The sequence below is a fragment of the Prunus avium genome, chromosome 2 (genome assembly GCF_965620075.1).
Source record: "Prunus avium chromosome 2, drPruAviu1.hap1.1, whole genome shotgun sequence".
Lineage (NCBI taxonomy): Eukaryota > Viridiplantae > Streptophyta > Magnoliopsida > Rosales > Rosaceae > Prunus > Prunus avium.
The window spans coordinates 36,988,806-37,008,814 of record NC_142285.1 but is presented as its reverse complement, the minus strand read 5'-3'; the positions used below and the strand labels follow the sequence as shown (position 1 = coordinate 37,008,814).

General features: G+C 36.8%; 5 protein-coding genes, 1 long non-coding RNA gene, 1 other non-coding gene and 1 pseudogene across 8 annotated transcripts; 5 read left to right on the top strand and 3 right to left on the bottom strand.

Annotated features, from left to right (window-relative positions):
* The first annotated feature begins 755 nt into the window (after positions 1-755).
* Positions 756-1,456, top strand: LOC110765539 (uncharacterized). The gene is made up of 2 exons (XR_002528049.2): positions 756-836; positions 1,145-1,456. It is a non-coding gene; the product is annotated as an uncharacterized LOC110765539 (long non-coding RNA).
* A 910-nt stretch (positions 1,457-2,366) lies between these two features.
* Positions 2,367-3,966, top strand: LOC110765526 (uncharacterized). The gene is made up of 4 exons (XM_088248682.1): positions 2,367-2,399; positions 2,507-3,115; positions 3,296-3,376; positions 3,757-3,966. The coding sequence occupies exons 1-4, from the start codon at positions 2,367-2,369 to the stop codon at positions 3,964-3,966; spliced, it is 933 nt and encodes a 310-aa protein (XP_088104808.1).
* A 2,059-nt stretch (positions 3,967-6,025) lies between these two features.
* LOC148296960 (pentatricopeptide repeat-containing protein At1g20230 pseudogene) lies at positions 6,026-7,361 on the top strand (annotated as a pseudogene).
* A 632-nt stretch (positions 7,362-7,993) lies between these two features.
* On the bottom strand, positions 7,994-10,107 carry LOC110765525 (ras-related protein RABC2a-like). The gene is made up of 6 exons (XM_021968667.2): positions 9,798-10,107; positions 9,270-9,338; positions 9,115-9,180; positions 8,838-8,959; positions 8,601-8,729; positions 7,994-8,489 (listed from the first exon to the last, which is right to left on the bottom strand). Exons 1-6 carry the CDS (start codon positions 9,940-9,942, stop codon positions 8,376-8,378), a joined length of 645 nt encoding a protein of 214 aa, XP_021824359.2. The 5' UTR covers positions 9,943-10,107; the 3' UTR covers positions 7,994-8,375.
* A 1,774-nt stretch (positions 10,108-11,881) lies between these two features.
* On the top strand, positions 11,882-11,954 carry TRNAR-UCU (transfer RNA arginine (anticodon UCU)). The gene has a single exon. It is a non-coding gene; the product is annotated as a tRNA-Arg (tRNA).
* Positions 11,955-12,314: 360 nt separating this feature from the next.
* On the bottom strand, positions 12,315-16,048 carry LOC110765505 (S-adenosyl-L-methionine-dependent methyltransferases superfamily protein). Its single transcript, XM_088249002.1, has 11 exons — positions 15,909-16,048; positions 15,733-15,811; positions 15,556-15,650; positions 14,724-14,795; positions 14,485-14,594; positions 14,162-14,284; positions 13,961-14,053; positions 13,459-13,527; positions 13,182-13,270; positions 12,986-13,087; positions 12,315-12,697 (listed from the first exon to the last, which is right to left on the bottom strand). The coding sequence occupies exons 1-11, from the start codon at positions 16,008-16,010 to the stop codon at positions 12,552-12,554; spliced, it is 1,080 nt and encodes a 359-aa protein (XP_088105128.1). The 5' UTR covers positions 16,011-16,048; the 3' UTR covers positions 12,315-12,551.
* Positions 16,049-16,230: 182 nt separating this feature from the next.
* Positions 16,231-18,118, top strand: LOC110765506 (3-oxoacyl-acyl-carrier synthase-like protein (Protein of unknown function DUF455)). Its single transcript, XM_021968641.2, has 3 exons — positions 16,231-16,410; positions 16,515-16,634; positions 17,485-18,118. Exons 1-3 carry the CDS (start codon positions 16,231-16,233, stop codon positions 18,058-18,060), a joined length of 876 nt encoding a protein of 291 aa, XP_021824333.1. The 3' UTR covers positions 18,061-18,118.
* Positions 18,119-18,149: 31 nt separating this feature from the next.
* LOC110765509 (protein NTM1-like 9) lies at positions 18,150-19,728 on the bottom strand. 2 transcript variants are annotated; one of them, XM_021968647.2, is made up of 4 exons: positions 19,468-19,724; positions 18,963-19,258; positions 18,616-18,723; positions 18,150-18,409 (listed from the first exon to the last, which is right to left on the bottom strand). In XM_021968647.2, the coding sequence occupies exons 1-3, from the start codon at positions 19,595-19,597 to the stop codon at positions 18,631-18,633; spliced, it is 519 nt and encodes a 172-aa protein (XP_021824339.2). In that variant the 5' UTR covers positions 19,598-19,724; the 3' UTR covers positions 18,150-18,409; positions 18,616-18,630. The 2 variants fall into 2 exon arrangements, with proteins under 2 accessions (XP_021824339.2, XP_088105129.1); XM_088249003.1 differs by lacking the exon at positions 18,616-18,723 and having other exon boundaries at positions 19,468-19,728.
* Positions 19,729-20,009: the final 281 nt, after the last annotated feature.

Genomic DNA, 20,009 nt, shown 5'->3' with positions numbered 1-20,009 from the left:
AAATTTTTAAACAAAAATAGTACTTGTTTGACATGCGGCGCAAAGACGATTTGCATGTCTTTATATACATATATAAATAGTGCCGCCCGGCTATTCTGGATTCTTTTTGAATTTTTTAAAGAAATAGTACTGCCACTAGGCTATATTCTTTTTCCTTCTTTTTGAAAATGAATTGTTTTGACACGTGGCACATATGCGCTGGACGCATCCCTTTTTTATTAGAGATATTTAGCCATATGCCCATTCTTAGCACTAATATTATAGATAAACCATACACCATTTAATTTCTATATACAAACCCAAAAAAAAAAAAAAAATCCAAAAAATGACAACTGGACCAATTAAATTTAATTTTGATTATTAAATTACTTTGATGCCCTGTTGAATGTTTTTTGGGCTTTTTTATTAGGTTTTTGGGTTGGGGTAGGGTAGGGTTTATTTTAAGAAATCAATGGCAGTTTGTAATTTAAAAAAAGTTAAAAGCTTTTTTGTTATGTTGTAAATGCGCTTTGAATGTGTTTATAAAGTCCATTTCATATCGATTTTTATATATAAAAAAATAATAATAATTTGGGCTCCTATATTGGGTATAATAGGGAATCTCTATTTTTAATATATAAATAGTATAGAAAAACTGTGATGGGTGTTACAAATTCGTATACAATTTGGTCAGATGCTGCACTTTCTAGTTTAAGAAATTTTGATGCTTAGGATGACGACTGAACCTATTTACCTTTCAGATCATAAACAACTAAGGTTGATTGGCAACTGCAAGAGTACCTCAACTTCAACACAACGCCATATGGAGCTTGCTCTCTGCCATTTAGCACAAAATGGTAATAATCCCACTGGCTGGACTTGAGCATTTTTGACAGGGGAGTTTTACATATTTCAAATCAATTAGACAACCAATAGTGATTACATTACACTCCTCAAGTTTTTGAAAGTTTTAAAGAATAATTCAACTAGTAAAACACAAGCAGCAGAAAAACCGTGACGGGTGTTACAAATTCGTATACAATTTGGTCAGATGCTGCACTTTCTAGGTATAGAAATTTTGATGCTTAGGATGATGACTGAACCTATTTACCTTTCAGATCATAAACTAGTAAGGCAGTAATTCTATTATCTATTATTCATGCAGAGGACAATGCAAGAGATTTCATATCCAGTGGAGGGCTGAACGAGATTGTACGAATATCAGTCGAATCCAGTAGGGAAGATATCCGCAACTTAGCAAAGAAGGCGTTGAGAGTGAATTCAAAATTTCAAAATGAGATGCATGCTGAATAGTAACGTGTATAGAATCACAACCTTTGTAGCATATTGTTTTGTAGCCATATGTGTTTTTTTATCAACTGAAATTGGAAGTCTGGACTTGAAAGAATGAAGGCTCTGGCCCTTGGTTTTGCGTGATGCATGGATTGGGAGATCTACAATGATTTTTATGTGGAAATGCTATTACCAGCCCAGTTATTTTGCTCATCATCTATAAGGCCAAAAATACAGAAGGGGCATATCGAAAAAATTAAAATTAAAAAAAATTAAATGGGAAAGATTTACGAAGAAACAGTACCTGTGTTGTGATACTCTATTTGATAAAATCAAAATCTTGTTTTGGGGCTAGAAACAGCAGCTGAAGGTGGATTTGACCGGACTGAAACCCCAAATTACCCCAAGATCTTGGCCTAGGCCTTAGGCTTAAACCCTGAGTCGGATCTTGATCCTCGGGCTTCGAACTCAGACCATTTTTACATAGTTATTTTGATTAAAGAAAAACAATGTCCAATCTCATTCCATCCCTAAGTAATACAATTATACAAGAGTGTAAAATCTTGATGTCAGTAAATCATTCACGAGGCAGAACCATATTTAGGGCTTGTTCGGAGTGCTAAACGAGTTATGCTCACAGCATATCTAGATCTAAATCAGTGAAATAAGGGTGTCCAATGGCATCCTGAACTGTCAACCTCCCCCGAGGTTCATACACCAAAAGCCTCTGAATAAAAAACAAAACTCAACTCAAATGGATTATGGAGTTGCCTATAATTTAAATATATATATATAATATATAAAAAAACTATAATTACCTCTATACGTTTATATTGGTGAAAAAATATTTTGTATTTATTCATGAAGGGTGAGATTGAAGTTAGAGAGGCTTCAAATGAGGTATGAGTTTATTTTTTGGCATTTTGCAAGTTTAGGGTTTAGGGTTGGCCGTTGGTTGCGTTCAGCACAACAGTACCGAACGCGATAGGTAAATTCGGTGGAATGCCACCGCTATTTTGATCTTACTTCCATTGAAGGGACAAAAATAAGGTGACGCCCCTACTGAAGGCAACAATGTGGGAACATAATGTGTAATGGACTATAGTGATCAATTCACAACTTATTCGGTAATTATTTTGAGTTTTTTTTTTTTGTTTGAAATCATTTTTAGTATCATTAATGTGGCATTACTGCTTCAAATTTTCTCTTTAAATAACATGAGTTTTATGTGTAGATATTTAATGGTAGAGATGCATTACTTAGATGGGCTTGTGCACGAGGAAAAATGAATAATATTGTCATTGTAATTAAAAGGTCTGATTATGAAGGTGAGGGAAAGAGAAAACCTCGAGTAATACTTGCTTGTGAGAGGAGCGGTAACTATAAATCTTGCAAGTCTAGTGAGACAACTGATATAAGGTCGGATGCAAATAGTGATATGAAAAAATGTGCTAGGGACACTGGTACCAAGAAATGTGGATGCTCATTCTTGTTAAAATGTGTCAATATTGATGATGGGGATGATTGGAAGTTGGAAGTGGTTTGTGGAGTACACAACCATCCTATTTCAGAGTATCTTCAAGGTCTTTCATTTGTGGGGCGACTTTCTCAAGAGGAGAATGCCTTGTTGGTGGATATGTCTAAAAGTTTGGTGAAACCTAGAGATATTTTGGTCACCCTGAAGGATAGAGATGCAATGAATGTTTCAACTATGAAGACAATATATAATGCTAGGATCCGAAATATAACCAAAGAATTTGCTGGTAGAACCCAAATGCAACAATTTCTTACTAAGTTATCCGAACACAATTATATTCAGTGGCATAGAACATCTGGTGATATTGTAACTGACTTATTTTGGACACACCATATTAATATTGAGATTTTGTGTGCATTTCCACATATACTTATCATGGATTGTACCTATAAGACTAATAGGTATCGTTTCCCACTATTGCAAATTGTGGGGGTGACATATATTAATATGACATTCTCTGTTGCGTATGTTTATATCACTAACCAGACTGAAGTTTTTCCGGATGGTAACTGTGGATATAGAACCATAGCTATGGCAATGAGATTTGGTCATAATGAATGGCGTAGGGTACACAAGGATTTGTTGCAGTAACTACATGATATGTCTTTGTTTTTAATAATTGTATTCGGGAACATAAACGGTACAACGAGATTGAGCGAGCGCTAAATTATTTTGATAATGGATTTGCACAATTCTTTTATTGGATGACCATGCCTGATATGGGGCATATTATTGCCACATGTTATAATGTGGTTTTAATTCTTCTAAGCATGCGTCAATGCCGTACATTTCTTCATTTCTCAATTCAACCAAGCGAAACCAAGCTACGTGAGATTGCTATTGGTTTTGTTGACGATGATCACTATGTTCAGGCATGAATTTATTTGTTTAGGCTACATAGTTTAATTTTATATGCAATGCGTATTTGAATGAATTCTTGTTTGTAGGTTCATTCGTCTCCAGATCATCCTATTCCACCAGTTTCTAGAATGTGGCATGAACAAAGTGACATATGCAATGTAACACATTTGTACTCGAGGTACCAAGCGCGTGTGGATGCGTTTCAACAACTTCCGGGAGTGGAGAATGTAGCTACTACAGATACGGTCATCCTAATTACTAACGAAAATGCACCTACTACAGAATTGAGATTATAAATCTAAGCTTCCCAAGACGAAGAGGAAGAAGATATTGTTCCATATCTATTTTGTACTTTAGCATCCATTCTTTGTTATCATAAGTATTTTTCAATCCCCATATCTTCATAAATGTATCTTTTGACGAAGAAAAATCCACTAAGGCCAAAGATCCCCTAAAATTATGCAAGTGAAGAAAATTCCAGAGACCCGGGTTTTTTTCTAAGGCAACGGGATGAGGAGTCCAATAGAACTCCTCTTTCTTGAAGTCAAAAGAAAGTATATGTACAGACGAGGAAAGTAAGTCGTTATCATCTCCATCAACCAACCAATGCATATCCCCCAAGTGCAGATGCCGACTTGGGGGTTAGATAGCAGGGAGGAACTAAGGGTAACTCCCGCCATGAGTTTGTCCCCAATACAAGCACTTCGGTCGTTAGTTGGCCCTTTTGTACGTATGAGGTAGGAAACACGAAAAATCTTGTAGGTGTTGGTTATATTATCAAATCCCATGCCGTAAGAATCTTGTCGGGAGATAGTGTTGGCTAAAACTTGAAGTATGTAGCTCATTGTTGGGAGCATTAGAACTTCTCCCTTGAAAGGATTTAGCAACAAGCATGGGTTTCCATTCTTATAATCATCACCGTGGCCAATAAAGCCAAGCAAGTTGCAGAAAACAAAATTGTGCATATACACAAGCTGTCTGCATCTAAAATTGGAAAACAATTGCTTGTTTGCTCTTTGTCAATAATTCGTTACCATCGTATTTTAATAGGTGCATCGTTTGACCATGAAAGGGATACTTAGTGTGAAGAACTAGTTGAGGAAGTTCAATGGTGGTAGTAAGAAAACGACGTTGGATGTGCAATGTGGCAAAAAAGGGGTCGACAACCGTCTTTAAGAAGGCCTTGGATACGCATTTGATGCAACAAATCGAATTTACGGACAGTCTCAAAAGGATGTCGATAAGAATTTCCTTGGGTAGGGCGTCTGTCATCAAGTTCAACTCTGGCTTCTTATGCTTCTTGTTCTCGTTGTTGTAGTAATTGTGCCTCATTCTCTTCATTCTCTTCAACAAAGTATGTGAATGTAATCTCAAAAAAAAAAAAAAAAAAGTATGTGAAATGTTGGAGTTTAATTGTAGGGAACGGATGATGTTATGATTTATGTCCTCAATTGCTCATTAGGCCCTCCAATTTATATAGGAATACAAGAGGTCAAATAGATATGTTCTAGGATTTTAATCCAACGTCTTTAAACCCTATGCGGTTAGGAATTAAAGTTGATGCATATTTCTGATTACTTGTCCTAATTAAGCTAGGTTTTGATCGTTCCCCAACTCAATATAGCCTTTTGAAGTAACTGTAGTACATATGGTCCTAATTAATTACAGTAGGTACCATCATTAGATATTTATAAAAATACCCAAACACTATTTAAACATAGAAACACACCCACAATCAACAATTGTATAGTTTTTGGGTGTGTTTATAAATGGGTTTTGAGAGTGTGTAATGATGGGTTTTGGGTATGTTTATAAAGTGTTTTGGGTGTTGGGTATTTTAGTGAAACTCCCTATTATCATTCCCCTAAGTTATTTATTTTTAAAATTTTTAAAATTAAAATTTCTTTTTTAATACAAGCGATAGTCTAAGCAATAAGGGAGGAAGATTTCCCCTATATTATTTAATTGGAAAAAAAAAAAAAAAAAAAGGAAATCTAGGGAGCTAGAAAATTTGGAGTTTGAGAAGTTTAAGTTTTCAAGAAAACACAATCCTTATTGAATTACATATTTTCAGAAGTGAATACAGTACTTGTTGTATTAGAGTGGGGAAAAAAACCATTAACCTCTGTCTCTCTCTTAATGAATTATAGCTTTCCGTATCCTAATTGCGTAGGAGTTTGTGATTAATTGTTAGTTTTTATTTGGCAATAAAAAGTAGTCTTATCAGTTATGGATTTTTTTTTATAAAATAATATTTTATGCCTTGAACGAGCCCATTATTAATTATAACATTTAATTTGGGCCTATCGCAACCCACCATCAACTTCCCATATCCAACTTCTATATGGTCTTTAGATGGGTTATTTGTTCACTGTTGAGACTAAAGCCCAACAAGCGAAAACAAAGTTAACGAAAGCGAAAACAAAGAAACCCAAAATCATCTTGAATAACTTCTGCTTATTTTTCTTTTATTCTTTTATGTAAGAGTTGCTGCTATCAACATTGCACACGCCGGTGAAAGCCGGTGGAGGTCATCTAGGAAGGTCTAAAAATGCAATGCAGCTTTTAAATTTTCTTTGTTTTTTGGGTATCTGTTGTGTGCACATAGACCATGTAGCTTTAGTGGTCTTCCTGCATGTGCGCATTCAGCCGCCCTTGAGCGTTGGAGACAAATTCACAATTTTGCTAGCAGGATTGGTTTGGACTCTAATACTTCCACACAGACAGCGCTCCTGGCAATGTATGCTAAATGCGGGAGCCTTTCTGATGCTCGTCAGTGTTTCGAAAGAGTACGTCAAACTGAAAATAATTTAGTGGCATGGAATACTATGATAACAGCTTATGCCTCCCATGGACGTGGATCAGAAGCTGTATCCACTTTTGAGGACATGATCAGAGCCGGGGTTCAACCTGATAACGTAACATTCACAGGATTGTTATCTGGATGCAGCCATTCGGGGGGGCTCGTTGATGTTGGCCTAAAATACTTTGATTACATGAAGACAGTACACTCTGTCGAACCCAGAGTTGAACATTATGCTTGTGTTGTTGATCTATTTGGTCATGCAGGGCGCGTGGTGGAAGCAATAGATCTTGTGAGTAAAATGCCAATGCAAGCAGGGCCAAGCATTTGGGTTGCATTGTTATCGGCTTGTGGAAAGCACCACAATTTGGAAATTGCCGAAATTGCAGCCAGAAAGCTATTCATCTTGGAACCCGACAACAGTGGCAACTATGTCCTGCTATCAAATATATATGCTGACGCTGGCATGTGGAAGGTGGTGGACAATTTGAGAGCGCTTTTAAAATCTCAAGGCATGAAGAAGAATCCTGGATGCAGTTGGATAGAGGTCAATGGGAAAGCCCATCTGTTTCTTGGTGGAGATACATCTCACCCTCAAGCAAAGGAAATTTATGAGTTGTACCTGACACTAGCTTTGTTCTGCATGATGTTAGTGAGGGGGAGAAAGTTACAACCCACAGTGAAAAGCTTGCCATTGCCTTTGGACTTCTCAATACTAGTCCTGGAGTAGTTCTTCGTGTGACGAAGAACGTTCGAATCTGTGGAGATTGTCACACGGCCACCAAGTTAATATCTAGAATCTACGGACAGGAGATAATTGAAAGAGACTTGAATCGGTTCCATCATTTTAGACATGGTGGCTGTTCCTGTGGAGATATTGGTGATTAAAAGGAGCTTAGTTTCACATTAATCAAATCTTTGATATGTTTGCAAGGCCACCGTTGTCATCGGCCATATTCAGTTGAATATTTCAGATTCTCAGGCAAACTTCATGCTTCAACCGTGTTGCTAAAGGAAGAACCAAAACAGAAAAGGCTCTAAGGCTATGAAAAATGCAAGACAACTGCAAGTTGAGGTTTTTTGCTTCACAAGTGGAATGCATTCACAAACCTCTAAGAAGCTCACACAAAGCATGGTTTGATTGGCAGATTGAAAAGCTTCTCCTCAATGCTTGTTTCTAAGGAGATGGTGCTCATGTCTCAGATATCCTCGGATGTATATAATTTAGAATTATGGTGGGGGTATGGGTGCAAAGGAAGTCTGGGACCATTTGTTAGATAGGGATTGTGTATAAGTTTTGGTGCTATTTCTGTGGGATTTTTACTGATACCTGAGGGTGTTCTGTTGTAAGATTGTTTTGTTTTGATGGATATTCTTTTGTACCATTTAATTGTAATTTGCTTTGATATTAATAAATTTCGTTTTTCATCAACAAAAACTTTATAAAAAAAACATTTACCATAATAGCAGACCATTGAAGCACAAGTAAAGTAATGCTGGACTATGAATGAATACAGAACTGAAGAAAAACACCAAAGACTCAATTAAGGATGCAAAATACCACTTTTTGTGTGTCCATCGAAGCCATTTTCTGTATTTATGCAGTTCCTGTACATTTTTTGTAATTTACAGAGATTTATGGATACAGTCATACAGGGCCACTGTTTATATTGTTTATCCAACCAGTACCTGTAGTGTGTATTTTTCAAAATACCCTAAGCAAACTCTTAACACCTTCTGAGTAAGCTAAATTCAACTTAGAAACAACCAGGACTGTTTCTGAACCCATAGTTGCTAAATTGTAATGGAAGTGATGACAATTTCTTTAGAAAAGCTCTCTGAAGAGCATAGGCCGCCGAACTGTTGTTACACCAATTCTTGTACTGTCGTTTTCTAACATTTTCATTGAGAGCAGCAATTACCACTGCAAGGCATCTGGTCTTCTTGTTTCTGCTTCAAAATTTGCCTCTTCACATCTACAGATCCACTTTCCAGTAAACTTGGCACCTCCAGCATCTGTTCAAACATTAGGATTTAAGCATAATCAGATGAAAGCCTTGAAGCATAATCTGTTCAAACATTAGGTCATAAGAAGCTATTAATACATGTTGCAGACAGAATATATACCTTCAATGTGAGATCTCTGAAACATTGTTGAACATTTTCTCTAGTTTTAGCACTACATTCAAGAAACAGACATTTATGCTCCTGTGCAAGAGCCATTCCCTCTTCTCTACTTACAGCCCTCTCGTTTTCCTGGAAAGTGTTAAACAACATAGGAATGAGATATCCCCAGCATCTTTGAAGAACATGAAAACTCAGAATACATTAAAACAAAGGAAGTATGTAACGTTTAAGATATACCCTGTCAACTTTATTCCCAACTAGAATTTTGATACACTCAGGATTTGTGGAGTACATCTCTACTTCCTTTGCCCAGATATTCGACAAATTTGTAAAGGTTTCTCGCCGTGTCACGTCATACACTAAGGTTGAAATCAAATGACAAATCAGTCAGATTTTTTCCACCACAAATAAGCTCTATTGCTAGAGAAAAAATTATTATAAACTAAGCCCACGAACAGAAACAAAAGATTAAGATTTTTTCGGAAGAGTTATTTTCGTTAATGCAATTACGTACCAAGAATAATTCCATGTGCACCTCTGTAGTAAGAGCTTATAACAGTTCCAAACCTCTCCTGTCCAGCTGCAAAAGAAAAAAAGAAGCTTAAAAGCTATGTAAAATCAACAATTTAGCATTCAGTGAAAAAACCAATGAGGGCAATTAATGAATACCTGTGTCCCATATTGTAAGCTTCAATCTCTTCCCACCAACTAAAAGCTGTTTGATCTTGAAATCCACACCTTGAAATGGTTGTTAAAGCATATCAGCACTAAAACTAACTACATCAGAAAATTACAAGAAAGTAAAAAGTTTTACAATTTTCCTTGAAATTGCAGAATAATTTCCTATGCTCTTAACTTAGTCACCAATTAGTCTACCTACATATATGAACACCCCAATTGTAGTCACAGATTTTGCATATTGCATCATGAAAAATACAAGAAAACCTTTGTAATCTCTTCCCTCCCTCACCCCTCAGAACAAAAAATTTCAAGAAAAGTAGACAAATCAAAACTAATCTACTAAAACTATCAAAACAATGCATGTCATTGCCACCAATATAAAGAAACCAACATGTACTTAATTTGCAACAGAATGATACAGAACATGAGCACTTCACAGGACTTTACCATGAAATGAAAATCTTGGGAGAGGAAAAAAAAAAGGGCATTCAAAGAATATAAAAGAAGAAGAAATACCAATGGTGGGAGACAGGTCTTGTACAAAGTTGGAGATGAAGCTGAGCAGAAGACTGCTCTTTCCAACACCACAATCACCAGCCAACAAAATCTTGAAAGAGTAATCATAATTGTTGCTTCCTCCTTTTGGTGAAGAACCCTTCATTCTTGATGCTCAATTAATTACACTCACCAAAAAAAATAAAACTGAAAATATAAAAGCCTGTCACTGTTTCTCTTGTTGAGTTATTTGAAGGTGGTATGTCTTTCATTAAGCACACAAGAACTAGAGAGAGAGAGAGAGATAGAAAACTAAATGGGAAACTTCCTGAGGTAGAAGGAGACAGGTGGCGTTGGCGGGTAGCATACGTGTACACTGTATATGAGAGATATCTGGTTTGTTGTCTAATGATTTTTTTTAAATAATTATTACATTACATAATAATTAATTTTGACGTTGATTTAAAAAGGATTAAGAATGATTGCAGTCCTAAAACAGTGGAATTAGTGTATATGAATTGCAGGTTTATGTATTTGTAGGACAAAATTCTTCTTTTTTTTTGTTTATAACAAAATTCTTCTTTCCTTGAACGGCTTTTGCAGCTTTGTTAGACTCTTTGCCCCACACGCACTGTTAGCCGGAGTTTTGGCATTTAACACTTTGTCTCCTTGTGAATCAAATGCTTAATGGCTTAATCAAAGGACAGTGGAGCATAGTTTTATCAGATATGTAGCCCACCTAACATAAGATTAGTGACATCAACGGGGTCTAATCTAGTGAAAAATGTTATTAGAACGTAGATTAGTGGTTTTAAATTTAATCTTTATGGGATTCTTGTAGTGTGTATGTGGGAAACCCCCCTCCTGCTTGTAATTTAAAAATATATATATGGGATTAGTGACTGTTGAGACCTGTGAGTGTTATCCATTGTCAGGTTGAACCTCTTCGTCCACTATTGATTGATTTTAAGTTAGATGTTCAAATTTTATTAATAAATTTGTATCCAGTATATTTATTGGCTTTTTAACTTATAAAGAATAGGTATAAGAAGAAAACAAATTATTCCAATTTCCGACTTCTTCCACGTGTGTATAAGGAATTAAAAAACCATTTCAATTTCACTTTAAAATATGTAATTGAATAACATCAAACCAGAAATAAATTTTTATTTAGAAAGAACATCAAACTAGAAATTGAATCAATTAGGAAGAGAATAGTTGATCGAATTCTAATTTCTTACGACTCTTTCTATATTCCTAAATTCACCAACTTCTTACTTTATCCATTTTAATTAAATAAATATGCCAATAAAGCATTAAAGTGTCATATTATGGATAGACTCAATAAAAATTTTATTTTAGTGAGAGACCCTTTTCTTTTGAGATATTTAGTCATATACTAATTCTTAACACTAATAATATAGATAAATCATACACCGTTTAATTTCTATAAACAAACCCAAAAAAAAAACTCAAAAAATGAGAGCTAGTCCTATTGAATTTAATTTTGATTATGAAATTACTTTGATGCCCTATTGAGTGTTTGGGGATTTTTTTATGAGATTTTGGGGTTGAGGTTGTTTTAAGAAATCAATGACAGTTTTGTAATTTAAAAGAAGTTAAAAGCCTTTTTGTTATGTTGTAAATGGGCTTTGGGTGTGTTTCTAAAATCTATTTCTTATAGGTATTTTTATAATTTGGGCTCCTATATTGAGTATAATAGTGAATCTCCCTTTTCTTTTTGGTTGATTATGTACTATAACAAAAAAAAAAAAAAAAAAAAAAATTTTTTTTAAAAATGAAAGGATTGGATTGGAGCCTTCATCTAATCCAGAAATGACATCATGTACTTACGCAAGCACATGGCGATGAGCTAAGCGGTCCGTGCCACAGCTCAACAAGTGTTCACCATGCAAAGCAGCATGCAAAACCAGCACGCAAGCGAGAGGTAGACCAACGGCCATCCTCGTCATCTTCTTCTATATATCTATTTATTCTTATAAAAATGTTGAAAAATACACAAATATTTAACCGCTCAATCGACAAGGTGAATTTCTACACAAATCTAAAATAAAATGATATTTCCAAGAAAGGATTAACAACAAGCGCCCATGGCCTAATGGATAAGGCGTCTGACTTCTAATCAGGCGATTGTGGGTTCGAGTCCCACTGGGCGTGCAAATCAATATTTTTCCTTTTGTTTTTTAAATTTTTAAATTTTTCAAACGATAACTGTTTTTCTTTTCTTTCTCCGTATAATATTGTTGAAGCCCAACCACCCCCAAATCTTTTACGCTCCCAAATTATGAAATCAGTTAACACATAATAAGGACTTGAAAGCTCGGGCCAGTGAGGGAGAAACACTTGTGTGAAACGGGGATAACACTCTTTTGCTATCCCCGACCAATCACGACATGCCACGCATGATAATTTTCCACATGGCCGTCCGTGATTGGTTGAGAATAGCAAAGTAGTGCTATTCCCATTTCATAAAAGTTTTTCTAGTGAGGGTGGGAACAAAAGAGGAATTTAGCAACGTTGAAGTTCAAATCATTTAATCATTTAATCATTAATCATTGCATTTGCTTTAACCTAGTAGCATACAAAGTCTTGTCAAATTCAAAAGCCTGCATTACATGAGAATAAAGAGAATCATCTAAGTACTAAAAACAGAGTCCACCCAGGAAATTAATGAACATGCCACACTACTGTTTCAACTTTGTTAAAAATCAGTCTTTTCCATCCACATTCTTCTTGCCTCCATCGACCACCAGGTCAAAGTGCCTCAGAAAAACGCAACTCAGCAGGGCCGGGACCCAAAATCCCTTTTTGTTCACTAATCTTGCCCAGGCCAGGAGGCGGCTCTACCGGTACGCTCTTTTCATCATCTCTCCAGACAGTCGTCACTGGCACTTGCCACTCTCTCTACAGTATCAAAAGAAAATCAGAAAAAATAAAATTAGAGTAGTATAGAAAGGAAGGAAATTCAGGCCAAGAAAGCACAGATATAAAAGTAATATAGAAAGGAAGGAAAGAAAAAAGCACTGAAGAGCACCACAATACGAGGTTTCCATCATAACTATTAATATCAAATCTACCTTAAAACAAGTTGATTATTAGGATTAAAATTGTGGATTTTTCAGTGACTAGGAGACTAGTCATGCTTCGTACGCCCAATTTCAATGTAATTTTAGCAAATTTTCAAATACTTGCCTCATCCTGAATGTAAGTTACATCATGCAGCAATGGTGTCGTAAGCGGGGGAGCAACATCAGGGTCTGGCTTTTGAAATATAAATGTGGTGTACAGACCTGCAAAAGGAAAATGCCCAACAAATGGGAAACTATACATAGAGCAAGTTGCAAAAGACAACATTGTAGAAACAAATGGAAACAAATGCATTACCTAACACATCATATGATCGAGGAAGAAGCCTTCCTCTAGGATCCACAAGGTTTGGACCAAAATTCATTATCATGCCTGCAAATTGTGCTCTTACAGAGAAAAGTGAAATAGGAAAGAAGAAAAATCAGCCAGATAAGTTTAAACAAACTTATGCAAAATGAATAGAAAATAATAACTATGGTTTTAAGGTTTTATTCACAGGATTTTTTTTTCTTCTTGAAAAATACACTGGAGACATGCTTGTGAAAAATTTAACAAGAAAACAAGAAATCAAAACCTGTTGTCATCATAAAATTCTGTTAAGTTTTGAATCTCCACATACTCCAGACCAGCTTCTCTGGCTAACCTGAATTACTTACGAAAGAAACGGATAATCAAGATCAATTGAAAATCACCATTAAGGCATTAAAGAAGTAAAAGACAACCAATCAAAGAGAGCATGTGTGTGCCACGAAGCAAAGGAGTTGGTTAAATGGTGCTATGGTTGAAACCCATATTCACTTGATAGTCAAACATACCATTCCTACTCTGGCGTAAATTTTAAATTTTCAAATATCCATTCACTTAAGAGGCATGATAATGGTTAATTAATTTCAAACCAACGAAGAAGCATCAGTCAGAAAACCATCTTAAAATATGGAACCTCCATGTGTGAAGCTTTAAAAAAGAGGGAATCTTGTAATGCCAGAAAGTACTATGTATGCCACACTAAGAAATATAACAACCTACAACCAGAATCAAAGTTTGAAAGCAAAATTATAACAGAAACAAAACTAAACCTGATGAAGCTCGGGAAATGAACCAAGCAATGAATTTCGGGAGAGATGTCATTAGCAAATTTCAGCTGGTATTTCTTTCCAAATAACGGGAACCTGAAAGTTTGAAGTATATTCATTGAGGAAAAAAGATTGAGCACCCAAAATCATCCAAGAAAACAAAAGCTAAGAGATACATGTTTAATATCTCAAACTTATACGTACTTCTCGTCCTCAACTTCAAAGGTGATCATGTAGTTCTCTGATCTAATGCAGTTGGGAACAATGTTCGGTTTCATGCCACTGCTTCTATTGTGGTATGCTTCAACATTCTTCTGGTACTTTGCCCTGTATGAAAACATAATGTCAAATAATCTAGCAATAACTATTTCCCTGCCCCAAGGCTGAATTAGAACTATTTTGATGTTTCACATATAAGAGGGCCATGTATATCAAAACAATTCAACAAATGTTCAAATTTAACCAAATAAATTTAAGATATAAAATAACAAATTAAACAACAGGTCTTTTGCAAGCATATTCCATACCATATTGTAGATGAGTCAGGAGTAATACCAAAAAAATAACCCCCCGGCTTCAATAAGGATGATACATTAAACAATAGTTTCCTTGCTCTCTCCTCAGTTTCAAAACACAGCTGCAAGTGAAAATGCTTTTAAGATTCGGAACATGCAATTCTTAAGTATCATTAAAACTAAAGAATAAACAAGCACACGACCATTAAAAGAAAAGAAAAATAAAATCTTTAGAGAAATATATTAGAAACCTGCAAATTCTTCAAGCAGCAAACTAAATCTGCCGGGTTTGTCTGATCTTTCAGATGTATCTCTACATCTTCCTATCAAAGCAATCCACTGTCAAATAATGCAGGACTGAAAAGACAGAAAATTATCCAAAGCAACTTAAAGCAGCCAAAATTTTCAACCCATATATATAAATTTCTCATCTAGAGCTATATTTCATATCAGTTGAGTCCTGGATAAATGTCAACGAACAACAGTCATCAGATACAGTTGAAACTTGTGACTGAAATTGCACAGTACCAACTACGACAAAATTTCAATTGTTAGTTTATGGAAAAACAGTCTGTGCGAAATCAAGAGTAACTACAGAACCAAAGGAGAGAAATCAATAATTTAAGTCAGCACACTTCGTATCTGGCTAGTGACAATTTTGGGTTTCAAACGACAACAAAATCTTTACTTTCACATTTCATGGAAACTTCTTAAAGGCACTGCTAAATAATTCATGGAGTTACATTGGTTAAATTGTCCGCCAAAGTGAGTCATAAGATGCATGAGTTGCTCAACCATATGGCTCATGAGGACAATTGCTTTAAAGCTATAGAAATGATATCTTATATCACCAGTTCCCAAAATCGTTATCTTTTCATGCAAACCAATTCCTCTGAAGGCCTCCACTACGACAGTTATTAGACAAATAACGAAATTGAACACCAACGAAGAGTAACACCAACAAAGACACCCAATTCATGCTAGAATAAAGCCACCTGATTCTAAATCTTCAAATAAAGGAAGCAAAAACAACAAAGACAAACAATGCAGTAAGAGTGTAAGAGTAAAGAAAGAGAGTCTGACCATGCAAGGGTCAAGCTCAAAAAAGTCAGCAGTGTAAGCCTTCCTCTGGCTCTCCCATGCTTCTCTTCTTTGGCTTATTCCAGATGATGAACCATCTACCCATTGCAACAACAAGCACCACCATTTTTAACTCAGCCATTGTACAAATATATACACAGAAAACACACGAAACCATACCAATTCCAATGTAATGGCCAATTTGAGCTTCGTCCCATTTCTCTGCATCAACTCCTCCACCGCAATACAATTCACACACCTTGAAAACCACCACCACAAATATCACTCAATTATACAAACACAAAACTGTGCCTGTGAAGAGAGAGACTGAGATTTCTAGGGCAGAAGAAACAGACCGTGGCGTAAGGATGCACGAAGATCCTGGTGAGTGCAGCTTTCGCGAACTCGTAGAGTCGGTGGTGAGTCGACTCGGCCCTCGGGCCCGCGTGCTGACTCATCCCTGCAGTTCAAGTCCCACAGAGTCAGGGACAACAACACAGTCACAGACGACGCTTGTCACAAAATGCAATTACCTCCAACCTCAGGTCCTGCTTGGCAAATTAAATTTTCCGCGAACCCGACCCGAATTAAACGCAGCAAATTCGGACTTTTCTCTTTAGGTAAAAGTTTCTAGCCACAAAAAGTTGTTTAGGTTTGGCAGAAGAAAAAGAAAAAAACATGAGCGGGGACGAGAGTTTGGTGGAAGCGGCGCTCCGAGTTTTGAACACGGCGGACCCGTTCGAGAAGGCCCGAGTTGGCGACTCGGTGGCGGCTCAGTGGCTCGGAGGGGCCATCACTCGCGCATACGACGCTTCCGTGGACCTTCCCGTACCGGATCGTCCTGCCAGGCTCAGCAACGTTGCGTAGGCTTTGTCAATTTACAGTGCTGGAGCCTGGAGTGTGTGTTGCTTTTGTGCGCCAAGTGTTTGATGAAATGCGTGTGTGTGTGTGTGTGAATGCAGGTGAAGTTGGTGGCGCCGGGGCTGATGCCGAAGCTGGGAAAAGGCGGGAGCTTGCAGAGCAGGCAGGCCATAGTCCATAGCCTCGCGCACACTGAGAGTTGGGCTATTGACTTGTCTTGGGTATTGTAGAGCTGGCCCTTAGCTGCTTGGGCCCTTTCAAAACCTTTTTCAATTTTATTTTATTTTATTTGTGAAAATCAATAGAAGCATTGGTTCTTGGAGCTTTCAATCTCTTGACTCTTCATACTTAAACAAAATAATTAATAAATCATTGTGGGGCTATGAGTAAGATCTTCCTCATTGCCACATTGTAAATATTTGATAAAGATATGGATTTAATGTTTAACAAAAAAAATTATAAATTGACCATTTATGTTTTCAGATTTAGTGGTTTAATTATGCATTTGTTATTGTGTGTCTGTGAGTTGAGATTGGTGCTTTGTATTTCATGGCTTTTTCTCAGCCTTGAAGTTTTCTTTTTCAAACCTAGTTGTGTAAGATACGTTCAGAGAGTATGTTGCATTGTTTGTCACATCTAGTTGATCTTCTTATCTTATCTCTTCTCAAATGAGAAGGAAGAAAGAAAAAAAAGTGATACATTCATGTTGGGAATTAGGAAAATCCTGATTAGGGAATCGTAGCGGCGTATTTCAAAACGCGAGGTTTCCCCAATGCAGGATGAAAGTTGCGTAATGTGAGTGCCAATTGATCGCCATGGGCACGTTACATATCAACCAGCACGCATCCTGTAACAATCTCGCATTACTCATCCTGCATTGGAGAAAAATTATGCATAGTAGCTTTCTGTCTCATATTGTTGTTTGGTATTTCAATCATGTCAATTCTAAGTTATTTTATTAAATTTTAAGTTGAATTTTGATTATTTAAATCAGTTGTCTTTAGTTTTTGAAAATCTGAATTGGTCTTGTTCATGCTTATATTAATAGTATATTCGTATTGATTGTTGTAGGACATAATTGCTAGGTTTGGGAAGCAAGAGGCAATGCCGAGTGAGTTCTTCACGGATTTCGTAAAGGTGGCTCAGGACGAAGGTCGTCACTTCACTCTCCTCGCAGCTCGGCTTGAGGAGATGGATTCGTTCTATGGAGCATTGCCGGCTCACGACGGCCTCTGGGCCTCTGCCGCTGCCACTTCCAAAGACTTAACCGCACGCCTGGCTGTCGAGCATTGCGTGCATGAGGCAAGAGGGCTGGATGTGCTGCCAACAACCATCTCCCGGTTCCGAAAAGGAGGCGACGACACAACAGCTGATTTGCTAGAGAGCGTGGTTTACCCTGAAGAAATAACCCACTGTGCTGCTGGAGTGAAGTGGTTCAAGTATCTTTGCATGAGGCTGGTGACTGATGAGGAAGAAGATGAAGTGATTAAAAAGTTTCATGCCATTGTGAGGACGTATTTCAGGGGGCCTTTGAAGCCTCCTTTCAATGAAGAGGCGAGGAAAGCTGCTGGGTTTGGGCCTCGCTGGTATGAGCCTCTTGCTGTCAAAGAGCAGGGCACCAACCCTACCCAGCATGAGGGAGCATGAAGGGCATGACCATCACCATTGTTGAAGCAATAAAATATCCTTTTCTTTTCTTTTTTCACGTGTGGTTTGATATCTTCAAATTAGCGAGATTAAGAATTAAAATACTAATACAATTGAAAAGAAAAATGGATCCAATACATATACTATTAGGTTGTAGAGGGTAGAATGTTTAATACTAATACATATACATGAGACTCCAGAAGGTCATGTAGCAGCAGGAGCAGTCATACAAGTAATATAGTTATTTTCATTGCTAAACATCTCCCACTTCCGTGTCCATCTGCAGCATGTAATCCTGTAGCTGAAGTGCAGGAAAGATAAATTCTAGTTTTTCTGGCCGAGGAAATTCCTGTATTAAGAATCATAAACACGCGAGCCAGTAAGTTTGGATATACTCCATAATAAGAAGTTGAATATTTAAGGAAGTTGAGGTTCCACCTCAAACTCCAAAACCAATTACGCGTATTGAGAGGAGTTGGACTAGTCCTCGTATTGCCAATTGGTTATGCGGTGGAACCCCAACTTCCTTCATGGTATCAGAGAAAGCTATCTCACCTCTGAAATCCTATGTCATTCATCATATGCAGGTTCAGCTTCAGCATAGATTGAAGTATGCTTCTTATCATCAGCTTTTTTCTTCAAGCGACAGAGAACAAAATCCCTCTGCATAACCCATATCAAAATCATAAGTACCTCCCTACATTAAGCCATTAACTACCAGCAATTGCAATTCTTATAAGATCACACACACATCAAAAGCATTAGTTCATGAACACACACTAAGCCAATGGACAAAACTTGATGCTGCACAATCCAAACACAGCACAAAATATATATATATATATATATATATATATATATCAAACTTTGCAAATAATCAAGCACGGATGAAAGAGAATGACCTGCTGGGCCAGCGTAGGATTAGGGTTGGCTTCATCTTCAACAAGATAATACTCGTACATGACCCAGTTGGTCTTCTTCGATTGACGCACACGACCTTCATAGAAGGTCAAGGTCTTCTTTCTCCCAGTGGACCCTCGAGCCTTGATCACACGTTCTTTGCCTGTGATTTTCCAGAAGCCTAGCGCAGTGGTCCTTTCGATGCGAGCGCTGTTGTTGTACTTGTAAACCCTTGGGCTGAAGAAGAACATATCCTGATATGGCGACTCTGGCTCTGTGAACAGCCCTGCATACAGCCCTGCATACGCACCACAAAACAAAATATCCTAATTTGAACCCAACCCAATTCAAGTTTACTAAAAACACAACTTTTATTTTTATTTTTTATTTTTTCCAAGTAATTTTTATTAACAACAGATCAAGATTGTATATACATAACAATCATGCATTATTAATGAGAAATGTGTAGATAAGTAAGAAATTAGGAGAGATAGATTAATGGATTACCAGGAACATCCCAAGGCTCGTGCTTGCAGATATCAATCTCAGGGATGATGTGGTCAACCTGTTTCTTCTCCCTCAAGTAGTGGCTCACCAGTTCCTCTTCAGTGGGAAGGAATCTGAAGTAGCTGTCCATCTCTCTCTCTCTCTCTAACAAGCAAGAAGAAGAAGCAATGGCATCAGTAGAGTGAAGTTGTATTTTATAGACAAACTCAACCTACGAGTTTCTTTTTTCTTTCTTTTTTTTCTAAATGTTGTTTTTCATCAGCCCCTCTTGGAGGTTAGAATACTTTACATTTTGGAATCTCCCTCAAGTCATAAAAGTCTTTTCTGTTCTTTGAATAAGTTAAGAGGTCCTTTTCCTACATTGAATTCCACATCAAAATATAAACAAAATATGAATAGTTTTACCAGGCTAACAAAAATTGTGTCACCAAAGTAATGTCAAATTTGAATAAATAGATGACGCATTGCTACATGTAGACAATATTTGACGAATAAATTTAAGGTGTAATTACATACATTTTAACACCCACATGGTTCGTTAC

Bases quoted from the DNA above. Each gene is read 5' to 3' on its own strand.
- LOC110765505 (XM_088249002.1), bottom strand. From the start codon at position 16,010: ATGAGTCAGCACGCGGGCCCGAGGGCCGAGTCGACTCACCACCGACTC. The intron at 14,285-14,484 runs GTATGGAATATG...GTTTTCATACAG, and splicing joins CCTGACTCATCTACAATATG to GGCAAAGTACCAGAAGAATG. The intron at 13,271-13,458 runs GTTTTGATTTCT...TTTCTCTGTAAG, and splicing joins GAATTTTATGATGACAACAG to AGCACAATTTGCAGGCATGA.
- LOC110765509 (XM_088249003.1), bottom strand. From the start codon at position 19,597: ATGGACAGCTACTTCAGATTCCTTCCCACTGAAGAGGAACTGGTGAGC. The intron at 19,259-19,467 runs GTAATCCATTAA...GTGCGTATGCAG, and splicing joins CGAGCCTTGGGATGTTCCTG to GGCTGTATGCAGGGCTGTTC. The intron at 18,410-18,962 runs GTCATTCTCTTT...TTCTTAATACAG, and splicing joins ATCCTACGCTGGCCCAGCAG to GAATTTCCTCGGCCAGAAAA.
- LOC110765525 (XM_021968667.2), bottom strand. From the start codon at position 9,942: ATGAAGGGTTCTTCACCAAAAGGAGGAAGCAACAATTATGATTACTCT. The intron at 9,339-9,797 runs GTATTTCTTCTT...AACCATTTCAAG, and splicing joins AGACCTGTCTCCCACCATTG to GTGTGGATTTCAAGATCAAA. The intron at 9,181-9,269 runs GTATTCATTAAT...TTTCTTTTGCAG, and splicing joins GCTTACAATATGGGACACAG to CTGGACAGGAGAGGTTTGGA.
- LOC110765526 (XM_088248682.1), top strand. From the start codon at position 2,367: ATGGACTATAGTGATCAATTCACAACTTATTCG. The intron at 3,116-3,295 runs GTAACTGACTTA...ATCACTAACCAG, and splicing joins ATAGAACATCTGGTGATATT to ACTGAAGTTTTTCCGGATGG. The intron at 3,377-3,756 runs GTACACAAGGAT...TCTTGTTTGTAG, and splicing joins GTCATAATGAATGGCGTAGG to GTTCATTCGTCTCCAGATCA.
- LOC110765506 (XM_021968641.2), top strand. From the start codon at position 16,231: ATGAGCGGGGACGAGAGTTTGGTGGAAGCGGCGCTCCGAGTTTTGAAC. The intron at 16,411-16,514 runs GTTGCGTAGGCT...GTGTGAATGCAG, and splicing joins GTCCTGCCAGGCTCAGCAAC to GTGAAGTTGGTGGCGCCGGG. The intron at 16,635-17,484 runs GTATTGTAGAGC...TGATTGTTGTAG, and splicing joins GGGCTATTGACTTGTCTTGG to GACATAATTGCTAGGTTTGG.